General features: G+C 34.5%; 1 protein-coding gene across 8 annotated transcripts; it reads right to left on the bottom strand.

Moving 5' to 3' along the window:
• Window positions 1-10,943: 10,943 nt before the first annotated feature.
• On the bottom strand, window positions 10,944-16,687 carry LOC110897899. Of its 8 annotated transcripts, XR_002569072.2 has the most exons (12): window positions 15,834-16,676; window positions 15,502-15,581; window positions 15,011-15,131; window positions 14,840-14,888; window positions 13,868-14,411; window positions 13,711-13,771; window positions 13,550-13,632; window positions 13,015-13,060; window positions 12,819-12,942; window positions 12,263-12,677; window positions 11,878-12,011; window positions 10,944-11,204 (listed from the first exon to the last, which is right to left on the bottom strand). XR_002569072.2 is itself a non-coding variant. In XM_022144632.2 (2 exons), the coding sequence occupies exons 1-2, from the start codon at window positions 16,235-16,237 to the stop codon at window positions 15,518-15,520; spliced, it is 468 nt and encodes a 155-aa protein (XP_022000324.1). In that variant the 5' UTR covers window positions 16,238-16,687; the 3' UTR covers window positions 15,501-15,517. The 8 variants fall into 8 exon arrangements, 1 of the variants encoding a protein (XP_022000324.1); XR_002569074.2 differs by lacking the exon at window positions 11,878-12,011 and having other exon boundaries at window positions 15,834-16,675; XR_002569073.2 differs by lacking the exons at window positions 10,944-11,204; window positions 11,878-12,011 and having other exon boundaries at window positions 12,167-12,698; window positions 15,834-16,677.
• Between the last annotated feature and the right edge of the window lie 2,271 nt (window positions 16,688-18,958).

Below are 18,958 nucleotides of genomic sequence, written 5' to 3'. Positions count from 1 at the left end.
TTGGGGTTTTGTATTCAAATTTTGTTACTACACTGAGAGTAGTAACATGACCACAAGTCGGGTTGACAGTACCATGGGTGGTAATTAAATTAGATGGAAACAAATGTAATTGCGTGACCGCACTCAATACTGTAAAACGGTTTACCTGTCTTGAATAAACTGGGATTCACTCACCAGTATTTCCCACTGAAAAAATGTTTTTAAACGCGTTTCAGGTAACAAAATGTGAAAGCCAAATAGAAGCCAGCTGGACAGCACTGAAGGCTTGGAAAAGTGGCTATAAAAGTTACCTAAATAAAGAAATGTTTTTATTTAAATAAAATAGGGTTTATCCCTATGAAAATGTGTGTACTGAAAACTTGGGAATTTCCCACGTGTTTAATATTATAAAATTGTGGTATTTTACTCTGATAAAATATTTCCTAACTACGGTCCTGATGTAATTTCAAAACTGGCCGCGGCCGCTCGTTCCCGGGTAAATAGGGGACGGGGGTTGCGACAGTTAATAAGAGTTTTCTCCACGTTTTGTTACTATATTATGTGTTCTTGTTCTTTTCTTTGTTCATATCATGATTGTTGACATGGTATCAGAGCTATATGATAGCTCTTGAGTCTGATTCCGGGATTTCCGTTGTGAGGTCTAGGGTATAGATCGGGTTATTTGTTGTTTGAATAATTTTCCTCTTGAAGAATTGTTTGATCTTGTTCTTGAAGTATGTGCATGTATAGATCTTGTGAGATCTGTTCAGATCTGGTGTGGTAAAAAAAAACTCTGGTTAGGGTTCTTATTTGCAGCAGCATCAAGGAACCAATGGGCAGAAGACCTGCAAGGTGTTATCGTCAGATCAAGAACAAGCCCTATCCAAAATCTCGCTACTGGCGTGGTGTTCCTGATCCCAAAATTAGGATCTATGATGTCAGCAGGAAGAAAAAGAGAGTCGATGAGTTTCCCTTTTGTGTTCATTTGGTCGGTTGGGAGAAAGAAAATGTCTCAAGTGAAGCACCTGTAGCCGCGCGTATTGCTTGCAACAAGTACATGACTAGATTTGCTGGAAAAGATGCTTTCCACTTGAGGGTTAGGGTTCATTCCTTCCATGTTCTACGTATTAAGAAGATGTTATGTGCCGAAGCTATAAGCTCCAGACTGGTATGAGGGGGTGTTTGGAAAACCTCAAGGTGTTTGTGCTCGTGTAAGCATTGGTCAAGTTTTTCTTTCAGAACATTGCAAAGATACCAACCAGTTAGTCTTTGGTGTTCTTCTTGGATCTACTTTTTAACTCTAAAAGGTTACAAGATAGATCTGTTTGGAAGGAGTTAAACGCTATTGTGAGATCTTTCTATTCTTTATCTCTTGTTGTTCTGTTTATTATTACATCATTGTGTCTAGGCATTCTTGTTACCGGGCTAGTCGAACCGGCTTTGATCGAGTCTTGTCTGTTATTTGTTGCATTGTTTGTGTCTGTTGATTATTGTTTAGTGTTTGGCTGTTGTTTTGGTCATGGTTAGTATTTTTTGGCTCCTGTGTAAAGGCTTGTCCAGGCACCATAGAGTGATGATCCTGGAATCTGGTCCCTGACACAGCTTCGCCCTAGGGTTCTTAGTTTCATTGTTTTTGTGATTTTGTATTTGAAACTCTGTATTTGTGAACGGTTGTGTTGTTATCATGGGTGATACTAGAAGTACTTCACAGACTCTTATTACCCAACTTGGGTATGCTTTCAGGATAGATCATTCTGCTCATAACTTTAAATTTACAGTTTTTCGTGAATACATTTGTTTTGGGCATCTAATGACCGGTATTGTTGAACACAGAGAGCCACACCTTGTTTTTTATGTGTTGCATTTATATGTGTTCCGTATACGTCTGTGATTCTGTTTTTCTGTTTGGCGTAGTTGTTTTTAGAAGTTTGGTAGGTTTTTTGTGAACGAGATTTTTATCTGTAAAGTAGATATTGGTGATTCGTTGTATTTACATCTTGTAAATCTGTACTTTGTCTATTGTGAGTATAAAACTAAAGGGTCAACATATGATATACTAGTTACAAATGATCATTTCAAAACATCACATAAATAAGTGTGTTATGTGCTTTTTAAGATAAGGTTCAACTATTTAATTAGTCTTGTTTTTTAAGTGAATTATATAATCAGTATACACAGTGGCGGAACTAGCTCATTAAATCAGGGGTATCCTAAAAAATTTTTTTTTACCATGCAATCATACAATATTAAAAAAAAGACAATAAATAAATAAAGTAAACAAATAACTAATAGATTTGGCCTCTTCTTTTTTCATAGATTGAAATCGTTCCATCACATCGTCGTCTTTTACTTTATGAAAAAAATCCTTTTCGACCGCACAAACATGGCATTGTTCAAAAATTACGGGCCCATTCGATTGCATAAATCTGTCTTGATAATCTTCAATTTTCAAAAAACATCTTTTAACGGTTGCGGTTGTAACCGGTAAAACCAAAGCTAGTTTCACTACCTAGTAAACCAAAGGCCAAAAAATATATGTTCCCATTTCAACCATAAGATGCACAAGATCACTTATTCTATTACATGAGCTTTATTAGTTATTACAATTTGGGCTTAATTATCATAAAAATAATTATTTAGGCTTTGTTACTAAACATGTTTTGGGCTTAATGAATAATATCAAGTTTCATAATTTTCTCTTAGGGGTATCCTCGTATATGTTTTTGGGTAGGCTATGTATAAAATCGGAAAAAAAAATTACACCGCGAATACGAATACGGGGTTGAGCCGTAGCCCGTGCTACGGCTCATTCTTAATTAGTTCCGCCCCTGAGTATACAAGTACTATAACCGAAGGGTATGTCAAAAATGGTAAATCAGAACTTTATTCATCTTACAAATCAAGAAAACTCAGCAAACATAAACAGACCATCAACAACACAATTTAAGATATGTACTCTCACTAAATCTAACGAAAGATAAAACTCTACAACATGTAGAATCACAAAAAAAAAAATCCTAGATCCAGTAATACGAGAGAGAGCAAAACGAATAAACAAAGAATATTATCAAACCCTAATGAAGCTACTGGAAAATGAATCTCAAGCTATATTAATAAAATCAATTTTTTATTAAGCCAACTTCATGCACTAGATGAGGTAACGATTGTGGATGTTTTTTTTTTCTATAAACAAGTCTACATTTGTATGTTTTCATTCTTTTGTTTCCCTATTGATAGTTGGTGTCATCATGTATTGTTTAATAAGGAAACGTAGTTTCTATTTTATGGCTAGTTGCAATAGTATTTGAAAGTTTATCGACTTGGTGATACATTACATGCATATTCTGAATCTCGAGTCTAATTGCTAGTTTATATTTTGAGTAGAGTTCCTTAAAAGGGGTTTTTAATTGGTCATTGTTTCTACTCGTTTGAAAGGAGTTATATGTACTAATTGACTATATGGCTCGATTCTATGGTATGTTTGGTCAAGATTTTTGTTCAAAGGGACAAGTTGATTGAAAAATATAAGTTTCTCTTGTTGTTTTGTCTAGTTCGGTGTGTTTTAAAATCTCCAAATTTGGTTAAACTGAAAAACATTCTTTGAGTTTATGAGATCTGACACATTATGTTTTAGTATTGTTTTTTCTTGGTTGAAATTGTTTAAGGCTATAATATTGTTTTGAGTAGTTAAAATATTTTTTGTTGTTTGGTTTAGTCGATGTTTGTTTGGTTATGATCACTTTACCATGCGTTGTTTTAGTCAAAATTGTTTTTTGATTGGAAGTTTATTTCTGACGTATGGTTCGTTGTAATTGTTTAAGGCTGTTATCTTGAATGTCGGTTCAGACTTATGTGTTTTTCTCTTGTGTAAGAGATGGTTTTCCTTGTCTTAGAATCAAGTGATCATTCATTTTTGTCTTGAACAATGTATAAATGTCTTTAGGTGTAAAGCCTTGCTTTTCGCAGCTTCCGTTTTTTTAGAAAGTTCATCTTGTAATTCTATTTCCAAAAACTCGTTTCCTTTGTAATTATATTTCATTTCGTATCCTTGTAAATACGTGTGTAGCTTACGATCAATACGTGATTCTAGATATCCTATACGTGCAAGCATATGACTATTTCATCGGCAATACACAACCTATATTTTTTATTTTTATACAAACTTATTAACTAATCTCATGTTTTATATATAGATTAAACACTAATATATATAAACTATATTCATATCATATACTAATATTATATAATATACTTTATAATATCACCTATGATCAAAACATATTGTGCAAAAAAAAAAATGGGAACTTTAAAATGGCCTTATGGCCGTGACCTCAGCCAAGACATGGCTGCCCTTTTTGTCTTTTATGGCTTTCTTCTTGTAGTAATAAAGTCATAATATTAATATAACATAACAAACATTATTATAAGCTGCTATGGTGGGCCCCAAAAGGCTGATCCGCAGCCACACTTTTTCAGCCATGGATTGTTTGTTTTTTTTTCTGTTAAAGTACTACCTATTTGTATTAAATGCCAACCCAACTTAACCCTAATCCTTCCCTCCATAAATAACACTTATAATAAGTCTCCCTACCACTTTTACAACACTAAAACTCCCTCAAAATCGTCCATAAGCAGTTGCTAAATAAGAGTTCGAGCAGAATTACCTTGCTTCAATAAAACAAGCATAACTTCTTCATTTCTTGTCCGTTTTCATCGATTCTTCTTCCCACTTGCTTGGATTGACCTAAGGAACATTTCCATAGGTTTTCCTAGGAAAACCAAGGCCTGGAATGTCCCCGAAAAGGCTCCAAAGTGGGTTGTTTATTTATGTTTTCATTTAATTTTTGTTAAACTTGTGTAAACTTGAGGAAACTCATCTCAAACCTATGTCCTTATGCTTATAACCACATCTATGGTTAGTTAGGCTTAAAAACAAGGTTGAGACATTTAAAATCAGAGGTATAAACCTCACAAACTTTCTGTTTTGTTTCAAGGGTTTAACCCATAAGTGATGTTCAAGCTTAAGACTTGATGAATGTGTGATTTAGGATTAGCTTGGGCTATCCTACTTGAAAATCCACACGTTGCTTGATGTTTTCTCATAGATTAGTTATTCATATTCTATTGTTTCTTGTAAGTTCATGGCCCTCCTTGAATGTTCATAACATCAATTGTAGTGGTGAACATCTAGAGGTACCTAAATGGAAGACTTGTTCTTCCTACCTCCTACATGAATTCTATGACACCAAAGGGGTTACTAAATGGAGGATTCATCCTCCTACCTCATGCTTGAACTATTGAACTATTGGACATATTAATGTATAATACATAACTTATATATACTATCCTACGTTCGAACCTTTGCTGATGACATTGTGTTCATTCGTCAAAGTACTAGATTACATCATCTAAGACCTAAAACTTGTTATGATTCTAATGGGTGTTCTACCCATGAAAACATTCTAACCCTTGGGGTTTCATAGTGTTAAACAAGTATTATGTGTTAAAAGATGATTACTTTCATATGTTTATATTCTTATGTTTTAAATTCCGAATCTCGACTCTATACATAACTTGAACTTCAACCCTTATACATTCGTCCTCCCAATCTCTTACACTCGTCAATACTTGGATAATTGGAAGACTTGGCAATATTGTGAGTATACTTGACCCATTTTACCGTTTTCACACTTTTGGGTGTAACATGTTTTTATAGACAAAACACACTTAGTATATATATTCTTATGCAAATACATAAACAAACAATCCAATACATGCTTACTATTTGTCATGCTTGATTCGTGTTTTCTGGGTGATTCTTATGTGATGAACTTGTCATTAGCTTCGTACAATCCTCCACTTAACATGTATAGCGCTATAGGAGTAACGCACCACCCGTGAACGAGAGGTCATGTTAGGTTTATTCATTCATACTTGCGTAAACAGAGGGTTGACTTGTAAATCGCATGCCAGTTTATACGTTAATCTTGATAACTAGGTTTGCCATGTGGATTGTTCCTTATCATTTTTATACTTATATACTATGCACCAAACTTGTATACTCCCCAATACTTTTGTATTGAACTACGCTTTTAAAATATGTTAGATGTTTAGCGATGACGTTGGTGATGCATGGAACCTAGTATGATGCTTAGATACACACTTTAAATTTGTATTCTTATTGTATTGTATTTCATTATTCATGATGTAATTGTTTCCAATCCTTGTAATCGACTCTTAGAAATGAAATGAAAATTTATTATTTAAATACTTGTCATAAATAGCGTTATGAAGTCTCTTGCAATCTATTTCGTCTCACTCTGATGTTTCCGCCATCGGTTGTGTGACATTAGGCCATGATCCGTATATGTCTTATTGTATGGTTAGTCGAACTATATGGTTTATGGTTTGAGTGTTTCTAACCACTTGTATTGTCAAGATTGTTCTTGAATATTTGATAGTCTAATATGTTTTCTCATGTGAATCATATTTTTCTGATTGCAAATCGTGTGATTTTTTTGTTCAGTATGAACGTGTTTGGCTGTGTCTTAAACTCTGGTTAATCGAGTCGTGTGGTTCACGTGTTTAACCTATGATATTGTCAAGATTATTTTTTGAATCTAATTTTTACAGCCTTGCATGTCTTCTTATGTGAGAGTTATGGTTTTCTCTGATTGCAAATTGTATTTTTTTGTAATAATCAAGAGGAGTTGTCATGGTTGTAAATTTGTTATCTGATGTAGAGTTGTGTGATTCTTTTTATCAGATTTAGTTAAATCGTGTGATTCATTTTATGTGATTCGTCTTCTTGTAAAGTTGTAAAAGTTTTTGAATTAATCAAATTAGTCTTTATGTTCTTTACAAGTTTTATAAGATGTATCCAGTTTGTCCAGACATGGTTCTGGAGTCTGACAGTCGTGTGACTTGTATTTTATCAGATATGTTCCTCTGATACTGTTTAAAGAATCTTGCGATTCTTTCTTATTTGATCATATCAATATGAACTGGTCATAGATTTGTATGATTCTATAAGGTTTTGTATGATTATGTGAGTTTGCCTTGTTGGCATCTATCTACTATACTAAAAGAATTCTCCTTAGCCACATGGCTATTCTTAGCCAATCATTTTGTTGATGTGGACACCCTCTTTGGCCAAAGAATTCCTCTTGGGCGCCGATCTCTTTCTCTATTCTCTTCACTCACACGCTCTCTATCTCACTCCTATCAAAAACCCTAATTCTCCTTTTCCTTCAATCATCGCCCCTTTTCTCTTCACAAAACCTAATATTTTCTACTGATCAATGGCGATTTTCAGAAAATCCTAAATCTCAACTGATCAAGCCATGAAACGCCATTCTTCCCAGTTCCATCTATCCCTATCGAAACCCTAACTGTGATGCGATGAGATGAAGATCATAATCAAATCCAACCGATCGATCTTCTTCCCATTTCCCTTTCTCAATTTACAGTTTTGCATTTCCACTTTCGAAGAACCATAGATCGCTATCAGAAGCAACATATAACTTTTTTTCTCCATCTTTAATGTTCATCTTTTCAGGGTTGTTACAAAATATTGACTTTTTCCTTTTCACTTTCGAAGAATCCTAGATCGCGATTGGAACAAACATGTAAGTGTGTTTTTTTGTTGATGATTTTTAAGGAATCAGTCATTGATTTGTTGATTTGTTTTTTGAATTTGATTTATGAAGCAAAGGTAGAAGTCGTAGCTGAACCTTATGCTGGATTAAACTGATTTGATCGCAAATAGTATGTGCTGGATTAAAAGTATGTAATGTCCTGACTCCCTGGCCATCCATGTTTTATCTTCTTTCTATCAGTCATCAAATGGTAAGTCGTAGGTGTTTTGATTCATCTGAATTTCAATCGAAGGTTTCTTTTTTGAACGAACCCTAACAGGCTTGGCAAGGATTTCGGTCACTGGTATACCCTAAATCTACTGATTCAATTATTTAAGGTTTTTATTGTGAAGAGGTTTTGCTGATGAGGATGTTAGATAGTCAAAGCCATGGGATTTCAATCCTTTCTAATCGATTTCTTTTAGGCAGCCCTTCCTTAATTTTTTGAGAAAACAACAAATGATTTCTTTGTGAAGACTATCAACATACTAAGAAAAGATGCTGATCCATGTTATGAACGGTTGAAGTAGATCCCGTGTTTCACATGCCTAAAAAACCTCAAGGATCACTCATGTTTCGTAATCTACCATTGAAGAGTGAATTTGTCGTCAATCGCTCGATTCCTATGATTACAGATTACATGTAAAATTGTTCTCTTTCTTCTTTATTATACGTTAAATATTATCGTTTTTGTTTGAATTTCGTGACGTCAATTCTCTATGGAGATCGATTTAGTGATATGTTTACGTTTCGTTTGTCAGGGTTTGCTTTATTTGTAGACATTGGTCTAGGTTACCGATGTTTAGTTGTTTGGATGACTTCTGAAACAAAACTCCTTTTAGTAAGACATGAATTAGGGCTTCCATCAGTTTTTTAGAAATTGAGATGCGAATAAGTGGCTGTTTATTTTGTTATTTTATTTGTTATTTTATATGTCTACTCTATGAAAACTGAACAGTTTGTTTAAAATTATGTTACGATTTACCTTCAATGTTTGTCTATGATGTTAGTTGAATTGTTATGTTTAACCGACTTTGTTTTCTTGTGTTACGATTTACCTTCAATGTTTGTCTATGATGTTAGTTGAATTGTTATGTTTAACCGACTTTGTTTTCTTGAAATTCGTATTGAAAATTGTTGCTTCTTGAAGCTTGATTTTACTTTGTAAATAGTTATCATAATTGTTATTGAAACAGGAGGGTGCAGCTTGGTCAGGAACTGATGTTTTCAATTACTTGGACATATATTCATCATACTCATGTCTAAACCGAACGGATTTAAATACATGAGTGGCAGTATATTTTCTGTCGTGCCCATCAATCTCGCCATTCGAATGGTAGATATATTACATATGTCCTCAATCTATCCATTATTTCTTAATAGTGTCGCTTATGTTTATTTTTCCTAGTTTTTAATAAAAGTATTAGGCGCCCGTTTTCAGTTACTTCATCACCAGGAGACAATTACCTCAATCTTCACATCTGGACAGTTGGAGACTGGATAAGGATGAAAAGAATGTTTATTTTTTGTTGAACTAATTGATTTGTCTCCTTCAGCTTCCTGTAAATGATGAGCTGGTTTGGAACAATGGAACTCCGTTTTCTTAACCGTGTATTAATTGCAGAGCCAACACTGTTGGAAAGGTAATATTTTGGGTGTGTTTTTCAATATATTTTAGTTATCCCTTTGTGTTTATATCTATAGAGTGGGATGGATATAAGGCATCATCAGTTTATTTTTTTGTGAAGTCAAGGAGGTATTTTAAATGGATCTGGTTGTTTAACTGATTTTGTAATTTGGTTGTTTCTGTTTATCATCGTGTTGGACATGCATTATCATTGGGTTTAATTCAAAAGTTGGTTTGGATTATGAACCAGAAATGAAGATTACCTAAACTTATGGCTGCTATTAGTATAAGCATGTTTTATTAGTGGTAATTCATGAGTTGAAAAGTTGAACATATTGAAAAACATAAGACAAGGTAGCTATTGAGTCCATTGATGGTTGGTGTGCAGAAAAAGTGGGTCATCAAGTAGTTGTGGGTCTAATATTGTTAGTCAAATACAGCTCCAAGGTTGTTCTACATATACAAGTGTTGTGGTTTGCTATATTTGCAGAAAGGAAGTAAAAGGTCGGGTGAATACAGTTCAATATCACGATCCAATGGCATGATGCTCGATCTAGGTTTCAATGATTTTTTTTGGTAAAATGGTTGTATCTTCTTTGAGTTGGCATTAGCAGCTTGCTGGGATGAATTTTTTGTACCATTTCAGTCGCACCACCATCTGCCGCCCTCACTATCGTCGCACTCCACCAGTTGCCGACCAGGCCTAAACCACTTAACCGCAACCACCAGCCGCACGTTTTCATTTTCTATTCGATTTAAACATCATCAAAGTTGTTTTGTATCTTCAAGGTAACGATTCATATTTTTAAAGGGCTATCATTTCATTACTTATTTATTTTTTATTTCTTAATTGGATCAGTATTGTTTGTAATTAGGGCTATAAGTCAACTTTAAATAGCATTGTCTTCTATGCTAGCAAAAAGACTACAATCACCTATTTGATTTTAGATTTAGTACAGTTCCTTAAGAAAATTCAATGAAATAAAATAAGACGTTATTTGCTATTTAGTTTGGTCTTGACATACAAAGTGCAGAATACTTACCTGATCTTATGTTGACCAGTTTACTTATGAATGTGCTGTTAAGTCTTACTTTCAACTGGTCAAGCTGGTAAAATTAACTATATTAGCCAAAAATTTAAGTGGGTCAAACTGGATGAAAGTTACCGAAAGTGTATTTTAAATTAACATAAATCATATTTTATAAAAAAAATTAACATATTAATATGCTATTTCCTTTTATTGGAGGATTTAACAAATTAATTAATAGTTTAATTACCTCATTTTGAGTTGGTTTTGTTGCTGTGAAATTGAAACTCAGAATTAATTCCCTTATGGCCATATAGTTATAGTTTTCTTACATCATTAGTGATTAATTCTTTTTGTTTTTTTATGCACATATCCTGGTGATTACCCTATGAAGAGGCTTGACGGTGATCTGTGATGATGACGACCAGCTTCAACTTAAATGAACTGCTCCAGATAAGTGTGTCTATGTAAAAACGGCATCATGTCTCAGATTATGAGCCTGTTTCATATGTTAGCGTATTTAAGTGTTTCTATTTTTCTATTTTTCTTTATTATCAGAGTTTTGTTAAACTTCTTGGTGAAGGAAATTGGATTCAACAGTCACATACTCACAAAGGTGAAATTACTTATATATGTGACTAGTTTAAGAACCCGCGAGGTTCGCGGGTGGACTAAAACACAAATGAATAAGTTTAATTTATTGAAGTAATCGTTTGAATTAAATAACCGTTGAAGTAATAATAAATTAGTAAACTACAATGAGACAAAGGCATTGTTTAGGACCTCGGTTTGGATTCCCTACGAAATCTACCTGCTTCTGTTGGGTGATTGTCCAACAAAAAGATACAGCACCCGTAAGCTACCAACTACCTTGTCCCTTGGTGTGGTGGTAAAGTACGAATCTTCTATCTAAACGTGGAGATGATTTAAATCCTGCAAGGTGCATATATAAGGACATAGGTTATCACCCGCGAACTTCGCGGGTCGGAAAATTTAATCTACATTATCACAAAGTGTATAAATAATAGTGGGAATGCCCACACGTTGCCACGGATAGCGATGCGGCAGCATAAAAAATACGTATCAATTATTTTTGTGATATGTACCGAGAAAATCTCTTTTGTTAATTGATGCCAAAAGTTTATGTTCCCTATAATGATAACCAACATGATGAACAAAGCTAAAAATGCTTCTATTATCCATCATGCCACCATGAACCTTAAATGTACATGTAACGTGTATACTTTTAGGTAAATTAATGTACATGACTCCTCAAGTTTTCAAAACGGCTCAATTAAAAAAAATTGCTAATTAAAAAAAAGGTTGTAGTAGACTTGGCAAACGGGTCGGGTCATAGGTCAAAACGGCTAAATTAAAAAAAAAAGGTTGTTTTGGTCAGGTCGAAACGGGTTCGGGCCAAAACGGGTTTTGGGGCGGGTTGGTTAAAAATGTTTTTTTAAAGAAGATTATACATCAAGCGGCAATTTTTCGTGTTGAAACGGGCCCGTGTTGGTTCTGGTTGAGTACGGGTCAATACTTTTTGACACCCAATCCATGCTTATTGGCCGTGATTATAAAATTCCATACCCATGGCTATTTTATTTACCTATGTGGCTATTATGTGAAAATGGGCCAATTCGGATTGAAACTGCAACCAATGTACTGAAACTGCATATGTCATACATCTTCTCCAATTCATATATGCACAAGATCATGTTGCACAATGTTCAGAACTTGAACCTATATAATTAAAAATAACTCCTTTAAAGGCCTTAAAGTTGCTATGACATCAGAACCACTATCTATTGCAGATGAAATCATAGCAAAAATGTAAAAAATCAAACCAGAACCATATATCTTTTTTAACTGTAACAGTGTAACCACAGAAACAAAACTAAAGATAACAGGTTTCAGGTTACAAGTTACACGTCTAAAGAGTATAAATTAGAGTTAAAAAAAAACTTAACACATCAGGAGACATAATTACTAACCTGCACAAAATTAAAACGGGCAGCAAATTTGAACCTAAGTGACATGAAATGGACCGATATCACCGGTCAGAATCGAACCAGCGATCTCATCAGTAACAGTTAAGCAAGAAATAACCCAATCACTAATCGCCATCCACACCGTATCGCCATCCACTGTGACACACTCCACGACACTGCCATAATCCTTTGTCCCCTTTTTCATTAGTGAGCCAGAAATGTACTTGTTGGATCTGCATGAGAAAGGCACTTGTGGTCGACTGATTTGTTTCGGTTCCTTGCTATGCCTCAAGCACTTGGTTTAGACCAGTTTTATTTTGTTGGACCAACCAGACCAGTCTTAATACCAACACATAGACCGTATGAACAGGTTATGGTTGGGCCAGCTGTTTTGGTTTTTAGTTCTTAACCATGTAACCTGTAGTCAGAAACTCAGAATCTTCACAGGACCAAATGCGTAACAAAAATGAATAACATCAAATATTTTGGAAAACATGTTTATTTGATTTAAGAATAACAGTAAATACTTTGATATTTTAAGAAAAATATCAAAGATTACCTTGAAAAGTAGGAGGCAACGACCATAAGGTAAGATGCTCAAACTGAACCGAATCAATTTTGAACTTTGGAATTTGTTCAGCAATAATGGGCTTTGCAATCTCCTTTGCAGTCTTGCATATTGCCTACGAATACAAACGGGTTACTAAAGAAACAGCAAAAACGATCATAATTAGCGTTACTACTTACTAATATACCTTGTCAAGGCCACATGTACTCGATGAACTTGTTAAGCCAATCAACCTACATTGATCCACGAAAACACCATACAGGATTACAAAATGCAGCCATCAGTTAATGTAGGATAGCTTTTAAAGGTGATATACTGATATGCATTCCAACAAAAAAAGCCCATTTGTTAGTTTAATTTAAATGGGTTCAGCTCAGTTTGGATCAGACCCGCAGGTTTGCATTCCAACGAAAACACCAACAAAAAAGCCCATTTGTTAGTTTAATTTAAATGGGTTCAGCTCAGTTTGGATCAGACCCGCAGGTTTGCAAGCTCACTGTTTAACCTCTTTAAATGAATAGTTTAGTTTTTGGAAAACTTTTATAACATAAGTAAAACTAATAAAGTATTTTATGCCAAAATTTACCAGATATAAAAAAAAGAGTTTCAATATTATAGTTTAGACTTGATTCTTTTATATACCTTACATTTCTAGTTTTAGTTGTAAAATTATAGTTTAAAATTTTGATAGAAGTAAAGTTAAAAGATAAATTCCTTTATACCTCCGGTGCTTCAACCCCACCATCTTTTGACTACCCTTCAATGCAAGCCGAAGTTCCTTCTTAACATGTTTAATAACCAGTTCCTATAAAAGCACTAAATATTAGCAGCTGCTCAATTTAAAAAAAAAAGAAAAAAAAAACATCACAAGGACAATATTTACATCCACTTCTTTTAACTCTGCAAAATATCTCTTGGGCTACAAGAGCTACACCACTTTTTTCCTAAAAAACAAATGTATTAACATAAACGAAAAACATGTCTAAATGAATAAATTCAAATACATAAAAATAAGCGAATGTGAGGAACAAAACACCTACAGTGGGTGCACGCAGGTCATATGTGGATATGTCAGCAATCCCAACACACTCGGTCCAACCATTACTCCATAAGAAGACTCGATTTCAGCATCCCAACAGCCTGCAGCTTAGTGAGCCATCTCATTTGGAAGACACTGCTTGAACCGCAATCATTCTTTATCTATCCCTTATCGTGTCAAAAATAGATATTTGTTGCTTTCTTTCCTTCTAAGCATATAGTAAGAAATGCATCATTTTCTTGAACCATTTCAGAGTCATTAGATGGTTCATGAACAATCTCTGTTTCTAACATTACTCAGAACAGTGAGTCAACAGCTAGAGACACACATCTCTGCACTTCGAGCTTGACCACCAGGCAAACGCCTAAAGATTTCATAAAGAATCTCATCGGGAAGGACTTCAATAGATGGACTCTTTTCTTCTTCAAGATATAGAAATCATGAATCACTGCTTCTTTGACGTTTGCAAGGAGAACAGTAAATGGAAAGAAAACGGGGCGAATCTTTTGAGCATAGTGATCCACCTGTAGGATAGTCGTCATCCCCTGTAAATTAGAGAAAGAAATTATTAGAAAACAGTATTTTCCTGATTCTCATAAGCCGTAGAACCGAATGCATCTATATGCCTTAACTCAAACTCTAGTAATTTGTTAATACAATTTTTAAAATTTACCAGTTAGTAAGAAATCATGTGTGTTTTCCTATAAGATTAATCTTTCAACAGAAATATAACCATAATTTACGGCTTCAAAATCATGATCCAAACCTCAAGTATCATCTCTTATGTATTATTTCCTTTTTAAATCCAATTATACTTGCAAAACTTCCTAATTCCATTCCATTCCATTCCATTCCATGAAACGAACCCACCTGGACTCATTTTCACCCATATCAATATTACTCATTTTGACTCAAACCAAACTCGCTCGACCCACCCATTTTTTGCCACCTTTACAAAAATGTAAATTCATACCAATCATTTTGTTTCAAGGCTTCTCTTTCAATAACTTTCAATTCTGCCTCTGTCAAACAAATTTGTTACTTAAATTAAGTTTTTCCATATGTTTGTATCTTGCTCTTGTATCAGTTTTGATAAATCAAACAACTACAATAGAAAATATCAAATATAAGTTTGAAATCGTACCTGCATATATAAACCAAAGTGGTCCCATAATCTGATGATTAGACTTCGAATTCTCACCACCACTGAAACAGTTCTGCTAATATCTCTTCAATCTTGTTGGAACTAAAGTGCCATTTTGTTCCTGATAAAGTTATGCCAAACTCAAGTTTTTTTTCTATATTTTAATCAAACACAAAGATTTTTATCACACTATTTTACCATTCGGTTTAGTTTGTAAAAGTCAAATCATTAATTACAATAATATGTAATCTTCTAATTTTTTCGTAAGTTTTTCTAGATGTCCTACTAAACCATTGGTTCCATTAAGATGCCATGTTAACCTTTTAATCTTATTCCAAAGGAAAAGTAATCCACAACTATTAGCGGTCACACATTATCTCCATGACAGTCTTTACTTAATAATTAAAATTCCATTTTTTTTTTCTAACGAACATGTATTCTTATAATAACTGGAATTCAATAATATTACATTTAGTTCACAATAAGTTTACCTTTTCAGATTTTACATCAATGGCCGGAAAACACCAGCCATCGGTCTTCGTCGTCGTTCTCACTGGCAATTCCCACCATCCTACAAATTCAATAACATAACGATCAAACTTTCAAACATTCGCTTCTAACATCAATAAATTCTACTAATGACGATTAACTTTCACAAAATCCCCAAATATTCACTTAAGACTTGTCAAAAACTCAGATTCAAATAAAAATTAACCTAAAATCTCAATCAGGTAAACAAAATTAGTAACATAATCTTCAAACATTCACTTCTAACATCATAAAATTAAAACAAATCCCAAATATCAAACACATTAACACTCACCGGACTTGTATCCCAATCACCATCCAAAAACTCATCAAAATCACCAGCCTTCCAATAGTTCCTAAAGCTTGGAGTAACAACTTCATTCGCGACATGTGGCTCCACCTCCTTCCGCGGCAATGAACCGAGAAAACCGTCCGGTAAAACGATGCCAGTAATAGAGATTTTTCAATATGCGAGGAAGACAGGGTGATCTTAAAACAGAGGGGAATGGAACGGCGGTGGTCGGCGGAAGCCGTGGCTGACGGAGGTGGCGGAAGAGTGATAGATGAGAGGGTGTAGATGAGGAGGCAGAGGTGAGGAACGGGATTTCTGGAAGAAACCCTAGAAGCGTCTGAAGTTGGGAAGTTACCTTTGAATCGGGTTATATCATTTATATACAACATCTCTTTCAGACATTTCATCGAACATCTTCCGTGCACAACTTAAATCCCCAACCATCGCATAAAAAAACAAACAACCCAGTTTCCAAAACCACATTAGAATCAAAACCCATCTTAACCACAACACAATGAAACGTTTCCCCAAACTGGGTGGCATTGAAGACATACCAATAATCATCAGCAGTTCGATTTGTGGGTTAACAAACTTGAATATGTACAAGTAAGTTTAGGTTTTCGGATCTTTCATACCTGAAAAGAAGAATGTAGGTTTATTGTGGTGCTTATGGTTTTGGATTTAGTATACGAAAAGGGGCTCAGTCGCCGGAAAAACGTGGTCGATCGGAGATGGTGACTGGTTACCGGAAATAGAGAGTTCAATAGAATTATAGAGGGGAGATTGATATCAGTAAAGAGGCGGCAGAGAGAGAAGGAAGAGAATGAGAGAAACCTAGAATGTGAGGGAAAGAAAAGAATGAGAGAAACACGTCGTGAGCGTGTATTCAATTTGCCGCTCAAATGGTGAATCGGAGAAATAATAAAATGCCACGTGTCAGACATATGTGTAAGAATATGACATTTGGCCAAAATTGTTTTGTTTTAATATAAGTAATAGATTTTAGCATGAAAGATACTCAACTTTAAGTCATTAATTACTTTAAAGAGTAAACTAGAATGTGCATGTATAAACTATGGTTGGTGGGTCCACGTAGGGCTGGGTAGAGAAACCAAATGACCAAACCTTGACCAAATTAAATTAATCAACTAAAGTGAATCGAATCAAAACCAAATGATTAGGTTAACCTATTTTCTAGACACTAAGGGGGACGGGGCACCCATGCGTGTACCTTCCTTGGGTTCGAACTAGCACCAGAATGTTGCCGCCACCATGCGGGTAATGCGGGCGGGTAGGATTCGCCACTGCATGGCCAATGGCCGTCGTCTTTCAAGATCATGGAATGTAGTTTCAATTATAAGAAATATTTTCTTTATACAACCCGTGTAACACACGGGAACTTAAGCTAGTATAATAATATTTTGTTGATGTGAATCTAAAATTCATAGTCAAAATGGATATGGAAGTTGTTTTCATATTTTTTGGTTACTTCTTGATTTAAAGTGGTTTGGTATTCTTTCTTCAATTGGTAATTCCAAGTGTTGCTAAATAAAAGGATGAGTGGTGTATTTTACATTGAAAAAGTTTTTTGTTGGCAACTCGTTTTGTTGGTGTTACTTTATGTTCAATGAAGGTAGCAACTACATTTTTTGGGTATTTGATCAACAATATCTTACAAGTGCCTAGGGAAGGTTGAATATGGTAAATATATGGAAGTTCAAGGTTGCTTTGAAGATTAGTGGTACAAAGAATGGCTTCCAGTTGTGCAATTGTCACACAAAATCTGTCTTTGTTGATTTTGCTTTGTTTCGTTATGGGTTGGCAAAAGCTGCGTTCGAAGTTAGAAGAGGACAAAACATACATGTTAGTTCTTATTGCTTCTGAGGGCCAGTACCGTTGAAGTTTTAAAATTGTAACTAAGCAACCATAAGCAGTTGTTTTTCGCTAAATTGGTAAGTGTAAGTCAACTTTAGTTTTCGGATGTAAGTTGGATTTGTTAGACATGTTTGTCTATTGAATTGAGGGGGGATGTTGAAATTACCATTTATTTATCAATTCATTAGCAAACATTACTTTTATAGTTTTATGTTAAAACTAATTGTCTAACTTGAAATGTTTGTGTTGGTTGGTTTAATATGTTATTATTGGAACTGGACTTGGACTTTTACTTTGGAGTTGGACTTGGGCTACTACACAAGGCTGTTGCTGGGCCTAACTCAAGAGAAGGTTGTTGGGCTTATAATCATCCGGGTTCGGTTCAAGTTGTGGAGCGGGTCAATTAGGGATATAAAGTCTGAAGACCCATCTAAGATCATTCAGTTCAGATCATTACACAATGCGCCCCTTTCAAGTCGATTTCTTATTTAAAGCATCTATAATGTTGTTTCGTTCAAGATTCTTCCAACTCAATTTCTTATCCGAAGTCAGAAGACTTCTAGGGTTTTATTCCAACTCAAATTTCTTATCCCTTTGGTTAATCAAATTTTGCCGATTAATTTTCGTGTACATATATTTCAAATTAGTTATTGTTTTATAAATATTTTAATTTAATAGAGGGTTTTTTTATAAACAAATGTCCTTAATAGAGGGTTTTTTATAAACAAATATCCAATATAACTCGAAGCAAGTTGGTTGGTTCAATCGGTTTGAGATTTATATGGTATAGTTTACGACTCTATTTTAACTAATAATTTTGTCCCGCACGTTGTGCTGGGAGTAGGGGTTAGAAAAAAATACTAAAAGAAATAAAAGTAAAGTAACTTAAGGATGAGCTCAATACCGAAAAATAGGAAAAATAAGTATCGGTATAAAAAATGATCAGTACGGTATGATGCCGGTACCAAATGCTCATCCTTAGAGGAACTAACTATGTATATTACCAAAGTTAAAATAGAGTAACTAAACATGCATATAAGCAAAGATAACTAATAATAAAAAAACTTCATATACTTAATTGCAGTTTAGGGATTATAACTTTAGTGTTTTATCTTGTGCGTTGCAACGGTATCGGTAGATTATGAACACGCGATATAGTCGTCAAAGAACGATGAAAAGTAACCTTATTTAAGTTTAGGGTTGTATGATGACTTTGTTAAAATGCAGGGGTGTCTAAAGGACAAAAGAGGTAG

The sequence above is a fragment of the Helianthus annuus genome, chromosome 13 (assembly GCF_002127325.2).
Source record: "Helianthus annuus cultivar XRQ/B chromosome 13, HanXRQr2.0-SUNRISE, whole genome shotgun sequence".
Classification (NCBI taxonomy): Eukaryota; Viridiplantae; Streptophyta; class Magnoliopsida; order Asterales; family Asteraceae; genus Helianthus; species Helianthus annuus.
The sequence above is the reverse complement of the archived record's forward strand: the minus strand, read 5'-3'. Positions and strand labels throughout refer to the sequence as shown.